Source organism: Bidens hawaiensis, unplaced genomic scaffold, assembly GCF_021521415.1.
Source record: "Bidens hawaiensis isolate Kalapana, Puna unplaced genomic scaffold, B.hawaiensis_p1.1 tig00031535_1, whole genome shotgun sequence".
Classification (NCBI taxonomy): Eukaryota; Viridiplantae; Streptophyta; class Magnoliopsida; order Asterales; family Asteraceae; genus Bidens; species Bidens hawaiensis.
This window is the reverse complement of record NW_027495341.1, coordinates 46,712-72,135: the sequence shown is the minus strand read 5'-3', so window position 1 is coordinate 72,135 and position 25,424 is coordinate 46,712. Positions and strand designations below refer to the sequence as shown.

General features: G+C 33.7%; 1 protein-coding gene across 1 annotated transcript; it reads right to left on the bottom strand.

Moving 5' to 3' along the window:
- Nucleotides 1–15,057: 15,057 nt before the first annotated feature.
- Nucleotides 15,058–16,597, bottom strand: LOC143582369 (LOB domain-containing protein 1-like). The gene is made up of 2 exons (XM_077064953.1): nt 16,256–16,597; nt 15,058–15,424 (listed from the first exon to the last, which is right to left on the bottom strand). The coding sequence occupies exons 1-2, from the start codon at nt 16,595–16,597 to the stop codon at nt 15,095–15,097; spliced, it is 672 nt and encodes a 223-aa protein (XP_076921068.1). The 3' UTR covers nt 15,058–15,094.
- Nucleotides 16,598–25,424: the final 8,827 nt, after the last annotated feature.

The window sequence follows — 25,424 nt, the reverse complement described above, 5'->3', positions numbered from 1 at the left end:
AAAGAAAACATTTGTTCTTCTTAAAACCTAGCAATAAGTTTGAATCCACTATTAAGCTATTCGAAAGCTACCAAACAATTTAACATTATAAAATTGTTGTAACAAAATACTATAGTATTATACAGTATCTCAAAAAACAAATTAAGTTATCTTACTTGATGTGTTTACTCCTAAGTAGCTAGATAGTATTAATATAGTGAATTTTCATTTGCTTATAATTACAAAGTAGCAATCATGTGTTACAATAAGGTAAATTAATAATCACTCTAGCGTATAAAATACATGACACTATTTTTTGTGATAAATCGTATTATTTTAATGAAAATGAAGGCTAAAAGAATAAGATGGCAGACCAAGGTCAATACTCCTGTTTATTATAAACTCCACATGGAAGCGACTTGGTCACATTACTTTGAAATGTGACCATCCACTCACTTTGAAATTATTTTATGGTATAATTTAAGTCATCCATCATGAAATTAATGTTCTACATATTACCAAAATGGGTCGTAGTTTAACGGTATTAAAATGTTTGTTAAGATGGTTACATACTAAATGTTGAGAGCTTAAATCTCGTAATAAACAAAATTCGGGCAATAATTTACCGTCCCAAAAATAAAACAAATTGAAGTGAGCATTAATATCAAAAGAATCTAAATAACATTCGTTTCGGTAGAACCAAAACTTCCAGTCCAAGATTTATTTCTCCTAACTAAAGATTAATTATCATTAAGTTAATTATTTCTACATCGATTGTAACTAAAGGGTTAACTCACGTTTTAGCACCAGGAACCAAATAATCCCTAGCTAGGACCCATTAGTTCGGTAACGGTAAATAACATATAATGAATTAATATTGGGCCGATATTGCAATATGTTATAGAAAAATAGCAAATGCTAATGAGTAATTTTTAAATATGTTTTTAAAACATTTTAATTTAGTAAAAAAGGATCGACTTTTAGGTATACAAATGTTTGAAGAAAACAGATATGACTTTATATATATTGTTCAAATTATAACACTTGATTAATATAAATTTCTTTTTGCCATATGTAAAATACAAGAAAAATGAAGAGAAACGACAGCTATGCCAGAAACTCGATCGAATGTAGTGGTGGGTGTTAATTTGTCCGGCGTCCTAAACGAATAGGGAGAAGATCTATCTTCTAGAAAACTAACAACAATTGTATATTTTAAAATGTTTGTTTGTATGCTAGTATGTTCACATGTTGTCTAAAAAACTACAATTATAATAGTCTATATAATATGCTATCTTATTCGATAATATACAAAAGTATTTATTAGGTATATGATATGCATCTCTCAGGTGTGGTCTAGTGGTAGGAAGGTTTGGGTTCTTCAGTTGAGACCCAAGTTTGATCACCACTTTTGTCATTTTAGGGGATATTGACAATGAATTATTTAAGCTAGGCCTTGCACAAGGTTGTTCAGATTTCGAGCCCACCCGGGTTTTCATCCAAACGTGTGTTTCGCTAGAAAGTCATGATCTTATGGCGCCACTACGACAGTCAATTAGCATCCGGCGGTATAGTTCCCGGGGGAACGCCCAAGCCAAACTCTAAAGCCAGCGTTAGCCCGGTTAAGACCACATAGTCGATCTGGCTAGAGTGAGGCATCGGGGCTCTCCAAATTTGGAGAGTGCGGTAGCCTAAATACAAGAAAGTTGTCGTTCTAAAACAAAGGTATATGATATGTAGTTAGTCTTCTGGTCCAATGACATGAGGATGATTATTAAAGCTTAAGATCTTAAAGTTTCGAGTTTGAAACCTGACTCGATGGGGTTTCCTATAACGATGGGTTTCTTCTTGATAGTGTTCATGGATAAGTCAGTCTTGGAGCACCAAAATTAGTATAAACGATTGAAATCTCGTCTCATGAAGACTTATCCGGGTATCGGAGATGATTTCAAAAATTGTAAAAAATGTATAGATATATATTTGTAATTAAAGGAATGTGTTTATCAGTCAGGAAACACAAACACACACAAAAAAATAATAATAATAAAATGGAAACCGGAGAACCCCTAGTTTTATATATAAAAAGCCTAGTTTACATGTAAAAAAATCTTATTTGCGTAACGTTTTCAGAACTTTTTTGCATATAAACACATGTAAAAGACATTTTAATATAATACAGTAAAAAATGTATTAATAAATTATTATTTTTTTTTTTTCCAAAAAGAAACTTTTTATTGAAAAGCCTTCTACATGTATTCATATTCAAAAGTCCTAACAAAGTTATGCAAAAATACGTTTTACATGTAAAACTCATGGTTCGGTTTCCCATTTTATTTTAGTTTCCTAAAGAATCTTCATCTTTTTGTGTATTATTAAAGATGTTATAAAAGATTATGTATATATAAAAGGGGTATTTGGGATTGCTTATTTTATCTCCTTGTGACGTATAACTTACAGTTTATATGTTATAAGGTGTTTGAGAAAGTTAAAGATTGTGAATTGATAAGTCATAAGTTATTGAGAGGTTAAATAAGGAATCCCAAACACCCCCAAAATACATAACAGAATTGCACATTTAGGACTTCAACACCTGGGCAACTTATTCAGTATTGGCTCTTCTTATAATTGGCTCCAGAGTAAGTTGCTCTTCACTTTCATTTTCCTCCAGAGTAGCACTGTTGCGATACAGTGTTCTCAGTTTCATTGATATCAGTGTTAATGAAGGCACTTTCTTCCGACTGATTTTTGTTGATTGGTTGTATGTCCCAACGTCAATACAACCTCCTCCACACTAAAAACCTTCTTTCCCAATAGCAAACAGTTTTGAAAAATGAAAGTTGTCATGCTAGGTAATCATATAGAACTCTCCAAGTAAGGTAAACTATTAATAATGTCGAGCAAGTGTTATTAACATTTCATGCTATTATTCTTGTTCTAAGTGTTCTATATCAAAGACAACATATCCATACTATAATCCACCTCAAATAAGGCACCCAACATATCTATAAGGCATCATATACTCTATCTCAAGTTATATGAGGCAGCATCGAGCTATTTGTACTGACATTTTTTATTGTGCCTTGTTTTCAGTTTAAGTTCAGGCGTTAGGAGATGCCTAAATATCTCAAATTACTGCTCTGATACTAGCTTGTAACAACCCAGACCCAGGGTGTCACAACGGTTGGGTTTACATATGCAATAGATTCCTTAAACTTTGAAACTTTCATTAATAACAGCGGAAAATGTCATCGATATCGAAAGGACAATCGAAAATACTTATAAAAAACCAGTTCTTAGCTATCTTTACAAGTAAAGGTAAGTAAGGTCGCCTCAACATAGAATCAATGGAAATTGTTATTTAAATTATTAATACAGGTGGAAAAGCAATGTCATGCGTGGTTTTATGAATTGGATTATGCAAGCAGTTGCGAAAATGACTACTTAGTTGTGAAAACAGTTGGAGAAAGGACTGAACATTACAGGTTTCAGATTCTGCAATTAACTATTAGCCTAACTCTATTCATTGGGAAGCCATTAACGATGACTCTATAAGGTAGTTAAACAAGTGATAGTCCTGAAACCAAAGTTAACAGGTTCTATAAACACCCTACCAGTTAAATCTGCAAGAATATAGACCAACACCAAATTTATTAACACAAAATCAACGGGACATCAAATTATGGTGTGCATAATCAACATTTTAAATGTTAATTAAGCACAAGTTGAATTAACGTTCACCAGGAGGTGATCATTGGAGGGCTTTAGCCAATTAGCCTTGAATCATCAATGAATCTTCAAAACTAATGCTGGATTGTGAAACAGTTGATCGAAATAGGAATGAGTTGTTGTAGGTGAAAAAGCTACGAAAATCGTCCAAGATGGCTGGGAGAAGTGTATTTTCAATCTAGGGTTTGTTCCATTTATAGGTGGTTGAAAAACAAACTTTCCATAATTTTTTTGTAAGTCAGCGTAGGCTTCACTAGTGACGGTAGTTTAACGACCCCAAGGGCGTAATCACCACCACAAACACTTTACTTGCATTAGGGAGTAGCCCTTTGCTCTCCCCGTTTTGGGATATGTTGTAGGCTAAAAATGACCATTGTTATTTCTTTTCTATATCGTGAATCATAATGGCCTTCCAAGTGCATCCTTTCTGTAACATCTCGGATTTTTCATATTTGTATTCGTTTAAGTTTAAATTGATTCGGGAACGTAATTTGGATCTTCCAAACTATTTAAAACATGTATTTATTGGTATTTAACTTTGTTTAACTTATTTTATAATTTCATAACTTTCAATTATGCCAAATAGCCCTTAGAAACCTTTAAAATCGCTTAAAACGGCTAAGAATCGCATTTTCGGGAACTACAAGGACTAGTTTTGCCAATTCTTTCATATTTTTGATTAAATTAACGAAACTTAAACTTCAAGAAGTGTTATAGCTGGTCCAATTTCGTTTTCTTGGTGTCCAAGCCAAATTTTGTTAGTTATTGTACTAGATTTTCTCATTAAATAGCTTATTTTGTTTCTTAATTTGTTTTTAGCATCCAAATCGCTTATTTTTGGAATAAATCGGTTAAATTAAGGTCCAAGAAAAGGATTATAACTAAAATACAAGTCCATATTCTTAAATTGCTGATAAATCACGAAATCTTTGATATATTGCATCAATATTCTCATTAAAATCGTATTTTGTTACTTAAACGAATAAATCTTCCAAATATAGTTCGTTTTTGGAATCTCTATATAAACACATCATAATTCTTTTCCACAAACCTGTATCCTAACCCTAGAGAGACCTCCCAGCCGTCACCTACCTCTGACCATCACCAAACCCTTTGGTTTTTGCTTATTCGTTGAAGATACAATGCTTGTTCGTTTGACTTTGCAGTATGGACCTTTGACTCATCATATCTCTTGATTCTTTCACTTTCCGGGTAAGTTGTAAACATAGGAATCATTCATATACATTCCCTAGTTAATAACCTTCAATAAATTTCAGTGGTTGAAGGGTGTTGACTAATCAAATCGTGTAAAACTCGTTAAAGGGCGAGATAGTCAACAAGTTTGACTATCCGTTTTCTCATACTTCTGGTCGGATTCAACATTCAGTCCAGAAGACTTTTTTTCTCGTAACGTAATTTTAAGGCTACTGCCCAAAATCCGACTTCCAACTCGCTATTCGGATTCTGGTCAGTATCAGCTCGCTTAAATCTTAAAACAAACATAACTTGAGTTCTAAACGTCCGTTTGGATTAATTCCAGCGGCAACGAGTTTTTTTATTTATATTATTATATCCTAAAATCTTAGATTCTGAATTGTTTATCTCATTTGACATGTTAGCTCGCTTATTCATATTTATATTCATTATTCAATAATCTAAGGTGAGTTTATCATTCCCCTATTTTACTCAATTTTCTAAACGTTTTGGGGACATATGCGTACGTATCCGTATTTCATAATATATATATATATATTCAAACAAATGGATACGTGTTATTGTGAGTGATTTAATCAAACATACGTGCTGCTTGCTTACTTGTGTTACCATTCAATCAATCGCATATTGGAATTACTATCCAATCAATCGCATAACGGGTGTTCCTGCTAATAACCAATGCCTGATTCGCTTGGCAACGGTCTACATACTTGTTTATGGTTTGATTTTATCTACCGCACTTATCACGTCATGCTTATTTATATTGTTGTGTCAAAACTGGTGATATTCTCACTCAACGTTATGTTGACAAAACTCCATTTTATACGCATATGCAGGTTGCTTGTATTGAAGATTGAAGTTTGAAAATGTAGACGAGACCTTAGGATATAATCAAGTTAACCTTTACTTGAGCTTATATTTGTATATTTAAATTGTCTATTATATTTGGATATTTTGTGTTTAATTGAAATAAAATAATTAATTAGATATTGTCACATTTATATTATGATAGTATCCTCGAGCTGTGAGCAATTAGATCACGCCCCGACATTTCCGTCTTAGGTTGGGGTGTGACATTTTCTCTCGGGTTTTGCTTAATCCTCACTATAATAGCTCCAAAATGCACGTTTAAGTGTCTGGTACCTGCATGCACAAAACTAAACAAAGTAACCACGCTCGATAAAGCAAAACAACTAAAGCACGCAATAGTAAAACTTATAAGCACATCCATTCACCCACTACCATAATATTCCAAATAGATAGCTCACTCTGGTGCCTAGCAGCAAGCCCCCATGCCCCGAACATGCTCTAAGCTTTATTCGATATGCATGCTAAATGCCATTGTTGCTGAGTAAGTTATATATTTGCATTACTCTTTCAATGGTTTAAAATATGAAACATACTGCATTATTGCCGTACTCTTTATGTAAAACTACACGTGGTATATATATCATGTCAACATACTACTATCAACTATGTCACGTTAACTTTCATATCTAATAATTGGACTCTTAATTAACCGTCTATACTTGGACTCTTCCTGTCAGAAGCGCGCCACTGTACGTCCACTATAATAATTGGCCTCTTGCCGAAGGAAGCTAACATGCATTTCATTGGATTCTTCCCAGAAAAAAGCTATTTTACATCCACTATAACAACTAGAAAAGATTTATTAAACATAGGCAATTTAAAAGTGCAACTTTCTACTCTGGGTCTCAACTCGACTAACATAAGCTTGTGGGATGATAATTGGAGAGGGGCAATGGGGACTTTGAAGGGGGTTTGGTGTTTAAAATCTATTAAATATATTCTTTATTATACTCAATTGTTAACATGATTATTTAAATAAAACTTGACTTAACATCAGTTGGTAAAAGAAATATTAAGTGTACTAGTTTGTCAACAATGGAATCATATTATTTATAATGATTCTATTACTATAACTATACTATTCGTGAATATAAACATTTTCAAATAATACATCATTTTAGTTCAATATAAACATAAAAAAGAATATATTGGCATGCACGTGAGGTAGGGTTTTTTATTTGAAGATATGCACATGATGTAGACGCGGTTTCAGATTTGCATTCGAGTTGTATGCCACATTTGTGAAATCAGAACGCGTAACCAATGCATGTAAATCACTTCATATTTTTTAGAACGAGCAACTAAGTAACGCCGGGTACTCCGTACGCAGCCCCCATTAGTTAAAGGTAGCCAGAGCCGGCCACTAGTCCGGACGGACGGAGCCCCTAGCGGTCCACCTATTGAGGGATTCCCCGGATAAAACTCGACCCCCACGCCCGCCAAACGGCACGACAGCGAGGAGCCGATAAAACCGGGTGAGATTAGGACTCGAACCCTGGCAAACCAGGGTAATCCCTCATATCTCCCATATAAATTGGTGATAGTGAGGTTTGAATCTCCTACCTCTCACTATTAAAGTGATTGCTCTACCATTGAGCCACATCCAATTTATAACTAGCTTTTACCTCGTATCCATTTCTAATAATTATGTATTTTTTGAATTTTAATTTTTTTATTATAAGAAAGTTAATAATATACCTAAAATTTGATGATGAACGGGTTTCACAAATGAATGAGATATTATAACTCGGTTTAAAAGCTATCTGGGTTTGGTAAAACCCATGACCCGTTTTTTATTGTAAAATTGTTTCTTAATTATAAAGACAGAATTACAAATTTTGTCCTTTAAACATATGCGATTTATGGACCAGGTCCTTTAAAAAGTTTGCTTGCAGGCAGTGTCCTTTACATGACATGTTTGTTTGATTTTCGTCCTTTTGACTAACTGTCATCCAAAAACTCAATTAAATATTATCATGTGCCAAGCATGTGAGGGCATAAATGTAATTTCCACCTGTTTTTATAATTGTATATAAATATAATATCAAAATACTATTATTAATATATAAATACAATTAAATTAACGTGGATACCACACTTCCATCCCCATCAACTCTCTTCTTACCATTCACTACTACCAAGATCCCCCAACACACAACCACCACCTCCATCGCCACCAACCCGCTATGTCACACCCCGACAAGCACAATGTGGAAGCGTAAAACGAGAATGTAACAAACACCTCTGGTATCAGCACATTGTTTATAAAGAAACATCACAAACTAATTTACAATATATTACATTTCATCGTTCTATCATTGTTTTATAGTCTAGGTGATACAAACCAAACTAGTTCGTTAACTATACGATCTTACTACTTACACCCTTGCTTCTATTCACATTGCATCAACCACACACCTTGGGAAAGTAACAGATCACCAAATCATTCCGATTTAGGTACACCTGAAAAGCAGTTTAAAACGGGTCAACTACTAGAGTTGGTGAGTTTCACGAGTTTCAAGAAAACAGTTATGAATATTCACAAGTTAACACTTGTAATCATGATATAAATATTATGTATGTAAATGATGTAATTATGCTAAGCTACAATGAAGCCTTGACTGTTTGTGCTGTGTGCATCCATTTCCCACGCCTAATCAACCACTGTGGCCCCCTTTCCGCCCACAATATGCCCCAAGTAACTCTGTCTAAAACTACATAGCGTGTTTGTGTATTAATGGTCATGTGCAAACGGGGTAAAGTCTCAGCAACACATGCCGGCTCCGTTTGGGTTTGTCAAACCAATAGTACTATTCACAAGCCACCGGCTCAAAGTTAATCACTGTGTTAGTGGGGACTTTCGTGTGTTAGCACTTAGATAATTCACATCAATACATGTTTCAGGTATGTATATGTAATCAAACATGTTTTTCACCCCAAAAGTTCGTAAAATAGTTTAGAAGTGGGGTCATGAAACTCACTGTTTAGTAGATAATCAGTAGTACGTCGGTTCGAGGTTTGTGTAACTTGTAATCACGGTTTCCTAAAATCAATATTATAATAATATTAATATTTTAATATTATTATAATCTCAATACTAAACTGGGCTATACAACTAATCTGGGTATAGCTGGAACACCCAGAAAGTGGCAATAAGCTTAGATTGTGATGTTGTTCACTGTCTAATACTTAAAACCGAACTTGGCTCAGATCCCCGTTTTCCCAGCTGGGCCAAGTTGCTCGTTTCCGCGTTCAGAAAACAGTTTTGGGGAAATGAGCTTGGGTAAATGTGTTGGTTAATAAAATGATTAAGTTATAAAGAAAGATCACATATTGGGATCCCGGATTAGCTACAGGGCCCGTTTCCGTTAATTCAGTTTGATTTGAGAAGAAACGCGCACAATCTATCCAGATTGTCCAGGTTTCTCACAGGAAGGTTCGTTTTTGCTTAATTAATCAAAAAATATGATTTTTGATCACTCTTGGTGTTTTGATATTCCCGCAGGTTCGTTAGTCGCGAGCTTGCCGGTTTTTATAAAAACTGAATTTGTTTAATCTTCAAATTAGCATAATTAATTAACTGTTAATCATTAAATTATGAAAATTTAGCCACTTGTCAATTAAAATATTTATATTTTAATAAAAATATTTCTGGAATTATTTATTCATTTATTAATTTATAAAAATTCATTTTATCGGCTATATTTCGTCTGAAAATCGTCCGTTTATCCCAAACAATTTCCAAAAATTCCACAAAAATTCCTAAATACTCAAATTATGTCCCAAAACAATCTGTATCAATTCCAGAATGTAAAAAGCTCATGCAATATTCTTTTCGGCCCAAATTCGGCTATAAAAATTCACACTAACGCATATGCACAAAACATTCTTAAACTTCTCCAAATGATCCCAAAATTCATATGTGATCAAAATACATTAAATCCGAGTTTCTAGAAAAGTTTCATAATTTTTGAAGGATTTTAACTATTTTTCCCCATTAAACGTCCCAATTCGGTAATAAATTCGCCAAATATTCTCAGATGGTCAAAAAATTACCAAATTTGAACAGGGACTCAATGACATGGTCCCTGATGTCCCTGCAAAATTTCAAGGCCTAATAATATGCACATCACAACCTTAACCTAAACAGCCCGTAAGCGAGTGTTTCGGCATTACCTTAGCGGTTTTGGTTCGTTTCCGCCTTTCTAATCAACTTTTCAAGCTCTTGTGCTTCTATGTAGGCTAGATACAAGTCCTATATCACAAAACAAGCAATTTTTCATCAACATAACAGCCCTTAACTTAGGATTTCGGCTAGTGCACAAAAACGAACTTTTGAACCGTAAAAATGCGTTTTCAACCCTTTAATCCGTGTTTATGGCCAAAAAAACTATCAAACCAGGTTCCTTACCATGTGTATGATCAAAACATGTTAATGGACCATTTTTAGGGTTCTTACATGGTTAGGAATGATTTTTGGCAATCAAACTATGTTTATTTGGTATTAATCAATGTTAAACAAGTGTAAAAGTAGCTTATTTAAGTTGTTCACCTTAGAGTTTATGAAAACTTTCTGGAGAAGAAGGTTATTTCCAGATGTTTGTATGTGGAAGAATGTGCTAAAATATCTCAAATATGTTTAAGTATGTAACATCCTAAAATTTATAATGTTGAATAAAGAAAGTTACGTTTAGTGATTTCGCGTTATTAATTAATTAATATCGAGTAAAGAATGGATCATGGATTTAGATTAATTGAGATGGGTTAAATGAGAATGGGCCTTAGGTCCATGGGCTTTAAGGGATATAAATATCCCCTAAACCAACCTAAAACCCTAAACCCTCATTTCATTTCCATCATAGTCTCTACACACTCCAAACACACCCACACCATAAACGAGCAAGATCCGAGAGAGAGTAAACGTTAGTTGGTATTAGATCTTATTACACGAGATCTAAAGTGCATAAACAAGCTAACCAAGATCGAACGAGCGCTAAAGGTATGTTCTTGACCTTTAAAGTTTACGTATTATTGAACGTTTTTACTTAAAGGTCCAAGCTTTATAGTATATACGGGATATATATACGACCGAAAACGGTTAGGGAACGTAGTGGGTGATGTCGAACCATAACAAGGGTATTAAAATCGCCAAAATGCTTGATAAAAACTAAACCCGTAGCTGAACTGGGTAACTTCGCCTGCAAAAGCTTAACTTCGCCTTCAAGGCTTAACTTCGCCTTCAAGGCTTAACTTCGCCTACGGCCAAGTTCGCCTAACTGGTAACTTCGCCTAAGGCCAAGTTCGCCTAACTGGTAACTTCGCCTAAGGCCAAGTTCGCCTAACTGATAACTTCGCCTAAAGCTAAGTTCGCTTAAGGTTTAACTTCGCCTAAAGTTAAGTTCGCTTAGAAAATAAATTAAAAACCTAATGGAAAATGTGTTAAGACAGTTAATGGAAATAAAATTTTTCCATTGGACCCTGCTAGGGGCTGCCCCCAGCCAGGGGCTCTGCCCCTTGGACCCTGCTAGGGGCTGCCGCCCCTAGACCCCGCTGCAGCGCCCCGGACCCCCGTTCGTTGTGGGTCATATAAAGATAGAAATACAACATGAGTAGTAGTAGTTAATTGATACGTGTAAATATTATACAGTTAGCCGTGCACAGCTCAAGAAGGGAATAACTATTAACGGAGAGCGTAACAGGATTCAGGTGAGTTTCTAGCCCCAATTATGTGTTATGTTTTCGGGGCTGTGTGCATACTCGATATGTTTGTTAATACGCTTATCCTAAGAGATAAGTGTATGCCTTATGTGAATGATGTGATATGTATGAATGATGGCTTGACGGTACGTGAACGATCTTCGGATATTGCACGTACTGTCAGGTTGTAACGCTAAGTATAAGGTAAGTATGATATGTATGCTTATGTGTATGAATGTGATAAAGTTAATAAAAGAAGGAAATGATGGTTGTATGGTTACGAAGAGGGTACCGGGCCCTAATAATACTCGAGGTATGATGTATGGTTGTATGGTAACGAAGAGGGAATCGAACCCTACTAATATTCGAGGAAAGAGGGTACCGAGCCCTAATAATACTCGAGGAAAGAGAGTACCGAGCCCTAATAATTATCGAGGAAGGAGGGTACGGAGCCCTAATAATACTCGAGGAAGGAGGGTACCGAGCCCTAATAATACTCGAGGAATGTAGGGCGTAATGCTCTTTATAACGTAAGATATGAAAGTAAGTTAATACAAAAGAAAGTATGAAAGTATGAAAGTATGAATGAAAGAATATAAGTTTATGTGTATTGTATAGTGTATGATTAACTAAAACTCACTCAGCGTAGCTGACTTTTAGTATGCACGCAGGAGAGTAGGATGAGGCAGCTCGCTTGAGGAGACACGTGGCACTGAATAAAAGGCTGGCATCGGATGACTCAAGACGCTTAAGTTTAATGTTTCGTTTATTTTGAAAGACAAAATAATGTTTTAAGACAAGACGTGTTTTGTTATGAAATGTTTTATGAAAGCTTTTATATTCCGCGAATGTTTTAATTAACTCTGATATTTAGAACTGCGTTTATGAGTAAATCCAACACGAAAGTAGGGCTACCGGTAACGGGGCCTTACAAAGTATGAAAAAATCAAGAAAGGGGGGGGGGGGGTCCAAGGTTGCGGCCGGACTTGGGCTTGGCCCTCCTTGGGCCCATTTTGGCCTAAATAACTAATTCTTCAAGCCCACACATGAAAGTCCAGGTCCAAATTTACATCGGGTTCGGTTTTTGGCGCGAAAAACTTATCGGGTGCGTTAAACAGTGCGAAAACGAGTGTTTTTCGGCTAGTTTTGTGTAAAATTATAAAAACATACTATATGTTTGTAAAAATCGAAAATATTTTCACGGATTGCTTAAAACATTTAAAATAAGTGTTTGGTAAGTCTTTTTCGGCTTAACGGATGATACAATGCTTGGTTTGTAACTACATTTCGCGTTTAGATCTATAGCAGGTAGTTAAACGAGCATGTTTGCATTTAACTTGTTTGCTATCGAACTAAGGCCATATTAATAATATTTTAGCCTATATTAAACATACATCACTTATAGATGGCCCCCCCCCGGGATATCTGGGTCATAACCTGACCCGTTCGGTTAATCGTTCGTTTGCTACGCAAAATGCGTTTATTTGCTTAATCGATAAATACGTACTGAGGTGTACCTTGTTTCGGCTCAAATTTCACACACTAGCAGCATATTATTAAACCCGGTATTATACTCAGGTGGTGTTTTATCACAAAACTAGTTCATTTCGCTAAAAATAATCACCGTGTCACAACCTTAATCGCCGTCGCACGCCGCTTTATGGCCATTGCAATTATCGGCTACCCATTAAAGATGAGATGGGTTCGATTAGCAAATCTGAACTATTACAGACGAGACTCTAATGATTTGCAGGCCCTAGTTGATAGGAGAAACCCACAGTGGTGGTGATCAGTGGTGTCACTGGAAAAAAAAACCCTCTTTGGAGCTAAAGGAAGGCCCAATTTACTTGCCGTAATAGCTCCGGCGATCTGCCGGAGAATCATTTACCAACAAGGACATATCTGACAAGCTCCGATTCAAACGCCGAGGGAAACGATTCAAATGGAGCCCTATTTGGGCACTCCATTAGTAGGATTTTTGGAAATCAAAGTTTTGGGTATTTTGGGTACGAAGACCTGAAGAATGAATGAGAATTAGAAGAGAATCTGGTGTAAATAACAAATGATTGGGTTTGGATTTAGAGAGAGAAATAGGGGGGATTACCACTCACCGCTCTGAGAGGCATGAGCTGACGGTTTTCTAAGATGGTGGTTTCGGAGGTAGTAGCGGTGGTGGTGTGGTGGATGAAAAAATGAAAATGAAGATATATAGGTTGAAGAGATGATGAGTTAAATGGTGGGACCCACATCAATTTAATAGTTTTCTTTTAAAAGAATAAATTAAATACATATGTAATTACATTTATGTCCTCACGTGTTTGGCACATGATAATATTTAACTGAGTTTTTGGATGACAGTTAGTCAAAATGACGAAAATTAAACAAACATGTCATGTAAAGGACACCACCTGCAAGCAAACTTTTAAAGGACCTGATCCATAAATCGTATATATTTAAAGGACAAAATTTGTAATTATGTCAATTATAAATAATATTTTTTTTAAAAAATCATATATTAATTTTTAGTATATCCCTATTTTATAGGATTTTTATATCAAATATTTGGTGACATTAATTTTTAATTTAATGAGATGTTATAACCCGTTTAAGGCTATCTGAGTTTGGTGAGTCCCATACCCGTGAATTCGGGTCAAATGCATGAGAATTCAATTTACAAATAAAGCAATCTGATGGTTTGAGAAAATTTAAGGAGCAACCAGAGAGCTTTTAAAGATTTCGTTTATATATATTTAAGATTTATTCATTTTATTTAATGAGATGCTATATCAAATATTTGGTGACATTAGTTTTTAATTTAATGAGATGTTATAACCCGTTTAAGGCTATCTGAGTTTGGTGAGACCCATACCCGTGAATTCGGGTCAAATGCATGAGAATTCAATTTACAAATAAAGCAATCTGATGGCTTGAGAAAATTTAAAGAGCAACCAGAGAGCTTTTAAATATTTCGTTTATATATATTTAAGATTTATTCATTTTATTTAGAAATTAAATTATAATATTTTTATTCCTTGTTATTTATTTTATAATTGTTTTTATATATGTAATTTATGTATTTGTTTAGTGGTGTATTATTTGGTCTAACTAAATGATGTGACACACACCCTCCATAGGCTTTTGTTTCCAATTTAGAACTTCCACATGTTTGAAAATTTATGAACCCCAACTTCCACAACTATACAAATGGTCTAGTCATCAATCAACTATAAAATCTAAATATTTGTAAGCAAAATAAAAAAGTCTAAGCTTCAAAAGTGTCAAAAGGGTAGTTAAGTCAATAACAAGTTTGACAATATAAGCCAATTGGAGAATTTAATAAATTAGACTAGAAAAATTAGGTCACCCATAACTTGATTATAAATCAAGATTTGGTATACTATTAGTACAATGACACTTTTCTCCCTCTCCATCAACCTCTTTAGTAACATCTCATTTATTTTGTATATCTTTATAGATCATTAAATTGAAGTATAATAAAATCTCACAAACTATTGTTAACAAATATTAATTTCACTTCCCCCCAGTTCCCTTCAAGTTGTAAACTTTTGTTGATCAATTCTTGAAGACGGTCGGTCCTTAGATAGTTTCATGTCCAAAGTGGCTCAAATACACTGCCCAAGCTGACATCATCAGGGTAGAAGTTTAGGTTATCATAAGGTGTTTGTTGTGGCGGAGTTGGTGGTGCGACCACTTGTTGATCCATCTCCATAAAAATCATGGATAATAGACTAGATTGTTGGCATTGCATGTTGAGCACTTCGGCTTTGGCCTTGGCTAACTCTGCTTGGAGCTCACTCACTTGCTTTTGAAGTTGACAAATTGCACCCGCACACCCGTAAACGGGATCCCTGAGTCTTGCGTTAGCTTCATATACCATACTGCTAACTGCATCCGCTCTTTGAGACTCAGGAAGTTCCTGTAAATCATACAATACTATACCATCAATACAATATGAAAACAACCAGTTTGCTTCTCTTTATGTAGCAATTAATAAAATAAATAGATATGACTAATTCACCGTTGTAACTAACGTGCCTTCATCTTTTTGTTTTTATACAAACAAATGTCAACTTTGAAACCGTCTAGAATGACCCTACATTGGTACATTTTTATTTAATTAGCTTTTAGATGTCAAAAAGTTTACTTTACTATTCCTATTTAATAAAGTTGCATTTAATCAGTTAGTTTTTTTTTTTAATTTAATATATTTTCAGTACTATAATATGAACAACCTATACCAAAAAAAAGAAAACAACGCTTCAAACCAATCGCATCCATACTTGTTTTCCTACTCTAAAATTTATAACTAATAACCAGTTGGAATCCGTCTTCAATATTTTTATCGTTGCAAAGACGAAATTTAAACTTAGACGAATGAGAAATACGTAACTAATAAACTAGGTTTACATAAAACCCTTTCAATGAAAACTGACTAGGGCGAAACCATAAAAGGTTCAAAAGAATCGATTTACCCTCCCCTCACTAGAACTTTGTAATTTTTCATATATAAAAGCAGGATTTTTTTTTTAAATGAGTTTGCCCCTACTCCCATGAATATACTCGTACGACGAAATAATCTTGTAATAACACGCTGACTAAGGGGCTGTTTAGTAACCTCTTAACAGTCATGAGGCTTAAGAGGTTACCTCTAATTAATGACCGTTAAGAGGCTATCGATCAAAAAGCCCCTAGGAGGTTCTGGTTCTGCCACTTGCCAGTGGTGATATATAGTTACTTTTCGCATTACCTGTAATAACTTGATGATGTTGCTAGCTCCGAACACGCGATGAGCGATGGTGAACTTAAGCGGTTCGGTCGGTGGAAAATAAGGCGCCAATGCACATTTCTCAACACACCTCCGCCTGAGAATCTTGCAGGCGGCGCAAGGACTGAGAACCACCGGTGGAGGTGGCGGCCATGACGGGTTGGACGGTCGAGGAGTCAGAACACTAGTGGGACTAAGCTGAGATGAGGAGTTAATATTGGTACAAATTTTGGATGACTGAGATAAAGAGTAACTTGAAGGTGTGGTGGTCGGAATGGCCATTGGTGTGGTGGTGCCGCCAGCTCCGTCACCGGAATATTCCATTTGTAAGGAGGATATGAAAAAAATAAATGTTTGTTAAAACTTAAAAGATTAAAGTGTTACTACGAGGGAATAGTTTGATAATGTTAAGAAGGTGTGAGAGTGTATATATAGGAGAGAAGAGAGAGAATACAAAATGAAATGGGATGATGTCATCATGGTTTTAGAATGACGTCAGCATTTTCATTAGATTTTATCTGGCATGCATGTATGTCTGTGTTCAATCTTCATAGAACTCAACGAGGCAGTCTACTCTAGTATTTTAGTGATGACTGATGATGATGTTATTTATATTAATTTAATTTATTGGTATGTAATTGGAAATAAATAATATAAAGTATTAATTATTTTGTTAATTGGAATTTGTGATCGATCTAGAAAAAGTACGTGATATAGACTTTGCATTGCAAATTAAAGTCGCTTTTTAGCTACTTTACAGTCATGCCCATCGTGCATTAAAAAATATTGATATGGGGATTAAATGTAAGACCAACCAGAATTTAACTATTTAAATTACTATTTTCATTGACATATAATAATTTATACTAGTAATTCAATTAGTGGCATTTTTAACTTTTACTTATGTTGCTATATCTTTACTTTTGTAACATAGAATGTGTGTTTTATTTCACTTCTAATCATTCATGTAATTGAAATCGAGTGAAAATTAATTAGTATATTAATTCTATCATGGCTATATTTATGTATGTATGTTAACTATTGATAACGAAAGTAAAAGTTAGAAGTGCTATCCGTTAAATTGTCAATATAAATTACTATGATCCATTTCATCATAATTTGAATTATAAGATCTAATTCCTTTGATAATTCACAAATTGTATGAATGTTTTTTTAATTATTTAAGTAGTTAGATCATTCACATTCAGTTTCCTATCACATAATTATATGTATCATATAATTACACTAAAAATCACTAAAGTTTTTCTCTTATTTTCAATTTAATAATACACTTTTATACTTTTATCATTATAATTTCTTTCTCCTTCACTCACAATCAATTTCAGAAAATATTAAAATATTATACGATGTAAATAACGAAACCCTAAATTAAACTTTTCCGTATAATATTTTCTCTGTCCTTTACTTACAACCACTTATAAGCATATCATATAATTTATAAATTTTTCTCATATATATTTAAGGAATGGGTCGAGAATGCTCTTATAATAATATTATTATTATGTAAACATTTATTGAACTATATTGGTAAGACAGTCAAATTTGAAAGAGGAATAAATAACCGGTAGCTGATTTTGAAAGTATTTTACTTTCGTTTAGCAGGAGAGTAATATATACTTTTCAATGTTGATATTATGAGTTAAAGCCAGCTGGGACCTAGGTTTTGGCCTGGTTGCATAGACTACTAATCCATGAAATTAATAAGATGGTGTCAAAAGATAAAAGATGTTTATATTAATGTTAAAAGAGTGGAATAAGTTTAGTTTTTTTAATTGGACGTGGTTGAAGCGATTAAGAAGTGTAGTTGTGAAATTACCAATTTGTACAAACAAATAGAACTTATAGTTTATACATTTAGAAAATAATATATATTTTTTTCAAAACTCAATAGAACCCGATTTCTTTAGTAAACAACACGTCTATTGCATTTAAAAAATAAAAAACATTTTGCAAAATCTATACAAAATTAGGGGTTATGCTTCATTTAAAACAACTTAAAAAAATGAACTTTATAAATAACGAGTTAACTGTCCCTGCAGGTTATGAGTAGGAACACGTGTATTTAGAGTGAAAGAAAATCAACATGCGGCAATGGGATATGGCTTCGGTCATTAAAGCTTGGGGTTGTTATATTAAAAACTTGTGAGTTGAGATTACCATCTTACAAAGTTGCGAAGTTAATTGTTTAACTTAATAAAAATTATGGACACAATATGTAAAAAGTAAACTTTAATGGAACTTGAGATTTGAGTGTTGTCATATTAAAAAATGGTGAGGGTTAACTATTTTAACTTATTGAAACTTGAGGGGTATAAAAATTATAGAGCTAATTCAAGTTTTCTTTTTTTTAACTACGAGCTTCGAACAACTTTTTGAACAACTCTATCCAATAATTACTATACAGATTCTAGAGATTTTCTTTTTCACGCTAAAACAAAAGAACGAAAAATGAAAAAAAAAAGTTGTTTATAAAAGGATGCGATGAAAATGTAGGGTATGTTTACAAGTCAACAATTTTTTTATTACCTGTTATTGATCTAGCGAGCCTAAGACCAGAGAATAAAAAGGTGTTGCGTAGTAAATATAACTTTCTTCACTTATGGTTCATTTTATCTATATTGTCCATTGTTTTGGCTCATCCTGGGACAAAATATGCATTCAATAAAATATTTCTACTACTGAGAAAAAACAAGATCTAAACTTGAGGGGAGGAGTGGCGAACAACCTTAAAGACAAAAGGTTTAAAGATTAGCCGATCTAAGACAGAGTATCTCCACTGTGATTTTGGAGGGATAAACGACAATGAAGACGCACAGATCACAATTGAAGGGCAGGTGGTCCCGCAGGTAACGAAGTTCAAGTATTTAGGATCATTTGTACAGAGCGATGGGGAATTAGACAGTGATGTGACCCACCGAGTTCAGGTAGGATGGTGTAGATGGAAAGCAGCCACAGGTATATTGTGCGACAAGAGTTTCCCGACTAAACTAAAGGGGAAATTCTATAGGGTGGCAGTTAGACCTGCAATGCTATATGGAACAGATTGTTGGGCCATCAAGAAGGCACAAGTGCGGAAGATGGGGGTAGCAGAAATGAGAATGCTACGTTGGATGTGTGGGCACACAAGGCTAGACCGAATAAGAAACTGTGTGTTTCGCGAGAGATTAGGGGTGGCGAACATAGCAGACAAGATAAGAGAGTAGAGATTGAGATGGTTTGGACATGTAAAGAGAAGACAGACGACGAATCCTGTTAGATCCGTATAAAACATTACTATAGAGGGAAGGAGGGGTAGAGGACGACCGAAATTGACTTGGGATGAGAGGATTAGGCATGATTTGATAGACCTAAACCTCTCCGAGAACATGGTTGAGGATAGGAATTCGTGGAGAAGTAGAATGAAAGTTAAGGATTTTTAGAGAGAATTGAATACCTTAGGGCTTAGACTTAACTTATTTAGGTCACATACCATAATGGTATTTCCCTTATTATTATTATTATTATTATTATTATTATTAGCTTTTATATAGCTGTTAAACTGTGATCTTATTATTAATATTATTATAATTAGTAGTAGTTTTTATATAACTGTTAAACTTTGATTTCCTTTATTTTGCTTCATTCACATGTACTTAGAGCCGAGGGTCTCTCTGGAAGCCACCTCTCTATTCCTTTGGATAGAGGTACGGTGTGCCTACATCCCACCCTCCCCAGACCCTACTTATAGTTTTGCTGTCGGTGGGATTTTACTGGGCATGATTGATTGATTGATTGATTTCTACTACTCAGTTTTATGCAAATAAAGCATTAAAACAAATAAAAACGTGTTCTAGTTAAACATAGCTAGTTATCTCAATTACTTCATTTCACTAAGTTTTGTGCAAATTAAACATTAAAATAAATAAAAGTGTGTTCTTATTAAAACATATTAATTCAAGGTTTATCTAAAACTTAGTGAGACTGGAACCGGATAACATAGAACATCAGGTTGTAGAATTGCAGTATTGATTAAAAACTTATAATGGGTGCTGATACAGGTCAATTTTTTTATTTGAAAACCACTTTTAGACCAGATTTTAACTAAAATGCCGTTGTCTGTTAATGGTATTGAACTGGGGAGATATTTGTTGCACGTTATGCGGACTACATCTAGAATTCACTTTGCATTCGATGGTGAAGTGTCCGGCTGTTAAGGAAATTTGGTCAATGATACACAATTGGGTCAAGATGAGTCAAGTTTGATTTGGTTCGGGAAATACTTAATTATCCAAGCTTCTCAAAAGAAACAAGGAAGAATGTCTACTGGTGCAAACGGTCTCGGCTATTACATGTTGGTCGATTTAAAAAACAAGGAATGAAAAGATATTTAACGATCGTATTTTCTCGGTGTCAAACGTGATAGACGAAATCAAGTGCATTTCATTCGTACGGATCAATACAAATTCTTCTACAATAATAAAAAAAAAACCAATAAAAAAAAACAATATGCATAAGCTTCTTTAAACGATAAACATACTCCATAGTAACCAACTTTTAAAAGTATTCTAATTAGGTTACTCAATTTTAAAAAGTGTTCCAATCAAGTCACTCAACTTTAAAAAGTGTTCCAATTAAGTCACTCAACTTTCATGTTTGATTAAGTTAAAGGTTTTAACTTGTTCTTTTAGCCTTTTTTTTCTTTTTTGTTTCATATGAGAAATCTTTTTATCTTTTTCTTTTTGAAGTTGATGTAAAGCGGCGACGTGAATTCTATTTTTTATTTTTAAATTTTAATATAATTAATGATTTTTTTAAATGTTTAAATTTAACTACATATATCGCAAATTCCGACCCCCACATCTTATCCTTCATTTCTTTCTTGACGCACAAAAAATTCGGTGAGACTTGATTTGAAGATTTAATGACCTAATTTGAGGAAAATATGTATCAGTGACCTAATTAGAACACTTTTGAAGTTACTGTTATATGAAATTTTCCCTTCTAAAAAAATCATATATAACACTTTAGACGTCGGAACAATATTACTATACAAATTACAATCTGTATTAAACCATACAATAACAGTAAATAAGCGATTAATTATATCGATATATATTTAGAGCATTGATTCTAAAAATAATACATGTCACATGCATATACTGATCAATAAGGAAAAAAGTAATTAATTTAATGTTCTTGTTATCACATGAAGGAAAATAAAAGGAAAGAAGAAGAAAAAAAAAAGGTAAGCCGCTTTGTAGAGAAACCATATGATGAAAACGGGTCGAGTTCATATTCTAAGTTTCTAACTATTCGTGCATGATTTATTAAATAACAATGTGTGTACATCATATATATTGTGCCCGGTCGAAAAGGTAGACTGCTTTATAATATAAACTAATGCATGTGTGTACATCTTAATTGCTTATCCACTACCGACTTCATTTACTAATTTGTTAGTTAAATTCTTAATTTCTCCAACTTACCAACTTCACACACTTCATTTAGTAAGTACTTTGTAAACTCATTTTTGTTACAGAAAAGGTATGTATGGCAACATTTTTACGTTTTAGAGTAAAAACTATAAAGTAACTGAAAATAATACAAATTAGATTGAAAAAATCAAATTTGTTCATTGTGCATCTTTACTTTTACAAACTGCAAAGTTATTTCATATAAAAGAATATTGACTGCTATCTTGATAGTAATTTTATTTATTATATTTAATACATTAACTAATTATAAGTTTATTGAAAGAAAGAAAAAGGTGTTGATGGGTTTACTAAATAAACCCAATTCGAACACGATATTAAAATTGTCGGAAAACTTGCATGATTCCATTAAATTCCTACTAATGAGCAAAGTCGGGCAAATCAAATATTTTTACTTACGTGATCTCATTAATATCCCACTGATTAGTAAAATCAGGTGTAAATCTTAGTTGTTTTTTATTTTACAGAAAGACCTTTTAAGAGTTTATAATAGCTAGGAACCCAATAGAAACTATATTCTAACATGGTGCGTTCGGTAGAGTGAATTAATTTCTTATCACCACACAACAACTTGAAGGTTGATTCGAGCATGTTTTAACCTCCACCAAAACGGTTTATTCATATTATATATAAGATTAATATTTAGTGGTTGATGCCACAAACATTTGTTTGAATATTTTTTTAGTTTTTCTTTCGTAATATCTTAATTTAACGAAATTATTTTTTTGGTTTAGTTCTAGAACCATAACGACATAATCTATATTGACTAAATTCACATTGACTTGCTGCAACGCGTGTGCTCTACCAACTGAATAAACGTTGTTTCAAATATGCTATTGATATACGAGTGTTACTGTTATTATGGGCGTTTCTTAATAATATTTTTATGGGCTCGGTGCCGGTTCCATAACGAATCTAACCGATACCAATCAAATTCGTGTCGTTTGATCATAACTAGTGCATGTACATGTCAATATTGTTTTGGACGTTTACATATTTGTTTTCTTGATTTAGTATCGGTGCCTCAAAGAACTTAACCTATACCAACTAAATTCATGTCGATGCACCGCCACGACGCGACAAATTTTTGTTACTAATATTGATAAAAATGGATGGGTGACGCGGCGCTATAAGAATTTTTTGATTATTTGTATGTTTTTTTTGGGAAAATCCCCAAAATAGCACATCTACAAAATAAGATTCCAACTTTGTCCCCTAAACTTAATATTTCCAAAAATGACCCTCTCTAACTCATCTTTGACCATGTATTAGGAAATCTAACGCGTCTTTGACAACATGTTAGCATAACACGTCGTCAAAGACGCGTTGGATTTCCTAACACATGGTTAAAGACGCCAATACGTCGTCAAAGACGCATTAGATTTCTTAACACATGGTTATAGATGAGTTATGCCTCCAAACACGTAGTCAAAGATATATTAGCATCAAACGCGTAGTCGAAGATATGTTAGCTTTTTTGTTTGTTTTTTTAATATTATATTTTTATAACTAGTTTTACTTATATTTGTTTTTCTTTTACAACTTTTAATATATAAAAAATTTATATTATTTCGAATATACCGACGAGAAATGTTTACTTTAATCTACGGACCGACATAAATTTTATTTAAAACCAAGCGGGGTCAAATTTTATTGAATATTTCGATATAGATTTGGCACGGCTCGAGTTTGAGTTAGTTTATGTCGGTCAGTAGGTAAAAGTAAGCATGTCTCGTCGGTATATTCAAAATAATATAAAACTTTTATATATTATAAAGTTATAAAAGAAAAACAAATATAAGTTAAACTAGTTATAAAAATATAATATTAAACAAACAAACAAAAAAGCTAACATATCTTCGACTACACATTTGATTCTAACATATCTTTGACTACGTGTTTGGAGGCCTAACTCATCTTTGACCATGTGTTATGAAATATAACGCGTCTTTGACGACATGTTAGCGTCTTTAACCATGTGTTAGGGTTGGATTTCCTAATACATGGTCAAAGATGAGTTAGAGAGGGTCATTTTTTGAAATATTAAGTTTAGGGGGACAAAGTTAGAATCTCCTTTTGTAGATGGGCTATTTTAGGGATTTTCCCCTTTTTTTTCTTTAAATATGTAATTGTTTTTGGGTTTTTTATTCTTTTAGTTCCGCTACTTTAACGAACGTGATAGAAACCAACCAAATTCACTTTAAATCATTGCAGCGAGCGTCAGGTTTTACAAGCCTATAGATGTCTTTTACAATATGTTATGTTTATTGTATCATGAGCTATAAGAATTTTTTGTTTTATGTAACCAAATTTGCACGGACTTGCCCAAGTTTTAACAACCGAACACACGTCGCTTAAAATATGGTTTTTTGTGACATAAATTATACAAGTTTTTTTTTGTTTTAATTCCGGTATTGTAACCGAAGTTGACCAATTTTTTTCCTACTCACCCAGCAATGCCTAGGTTTCCTAACCGAATAAACGTCTGTTAAGATGATATTGTAATTTCACCGTTGCGCGGTTTACCAATAATGATCCCACATGAGAACATTTCTACTGTGAGTCCCGCCTTTTAAACATTTATGTCCCACTGAACCTCTGTTATAAAAAACTTAGCAACGTAAATTTTATTCTAATTTCAAATTGACACTTGCGAACTTTTGATCTAAAGGAGAATACGGGTTTATTGATGTAAAACTTACCTCGAAACGTTCCTCCAAACAATGATCGGCTTGATTAATTGGAAGATGAGATTATTAAAATACAATGTATTATTTTTTTATTATAAGTCATACCGACATCACCATTGTTTTATGCATTGACAAACTATTTTTTTAATTTAGGGTCTGTATCATAATAACTTAAAGGGAAATTTCCCAAAATAGCCCTGTTTTGGAAATAGATTTCAGTTTTGTCCCCTAAATTTAATAATTCCAAAAATTGCTCTATAACACCCCGGCTAAAGCGGAAACGCCTGAGTGTGACGTACAGATTACTCAAACACACATGACATTATTAGGTGAACATGATAACATTATTTCATTTAAATCTATGTAACACAAGTTTATCAAATAATAAAAATTGTAACAAGTAATTAAATAAAAGACAGAATTACAAATTTTGTCCTTTAAAAAAAGCCAAATTACGGTTCGTGTCCTTTTCTAAGTTTCCTTGCAGGCGGTGTACTTTAAACTTTTTTTTTCTACACGTTATATCCTTTACGCTAACTGGGTTAGAAAAACTCAGTTAAGTATGACATGTGCCAGACATGTGATGGGCATTTTTGTCTTTTCGTCTACTGGTAGTTATTTATAATTAAAAAATAAATTAATATATTATAACAAAAATAAATAATAGATATTAAATATATACTCTCTCTCTCTTCCCGTCTTCTTTCTCTCTCTCTACTCTCTCCCTCCCTCTCACTACACCAACACCACCACTACCTAACCACCAAACCAACCACCGTTCTATTTCTTTTCTCTCTCATCTCACTTCACACTCCCACTCACACACTAAAACTAAATCCCATCTGGGTTAACCTTAATCATGGAAAAAAAACAAGGGTTTTTCTCCACATTGAAGGACGAGGTAGTACGAGGTTTATCTCCAGGCAGGTCAAGAAACCGGGCTCCCAAACCCGGTCGGAGTCAAAGCGG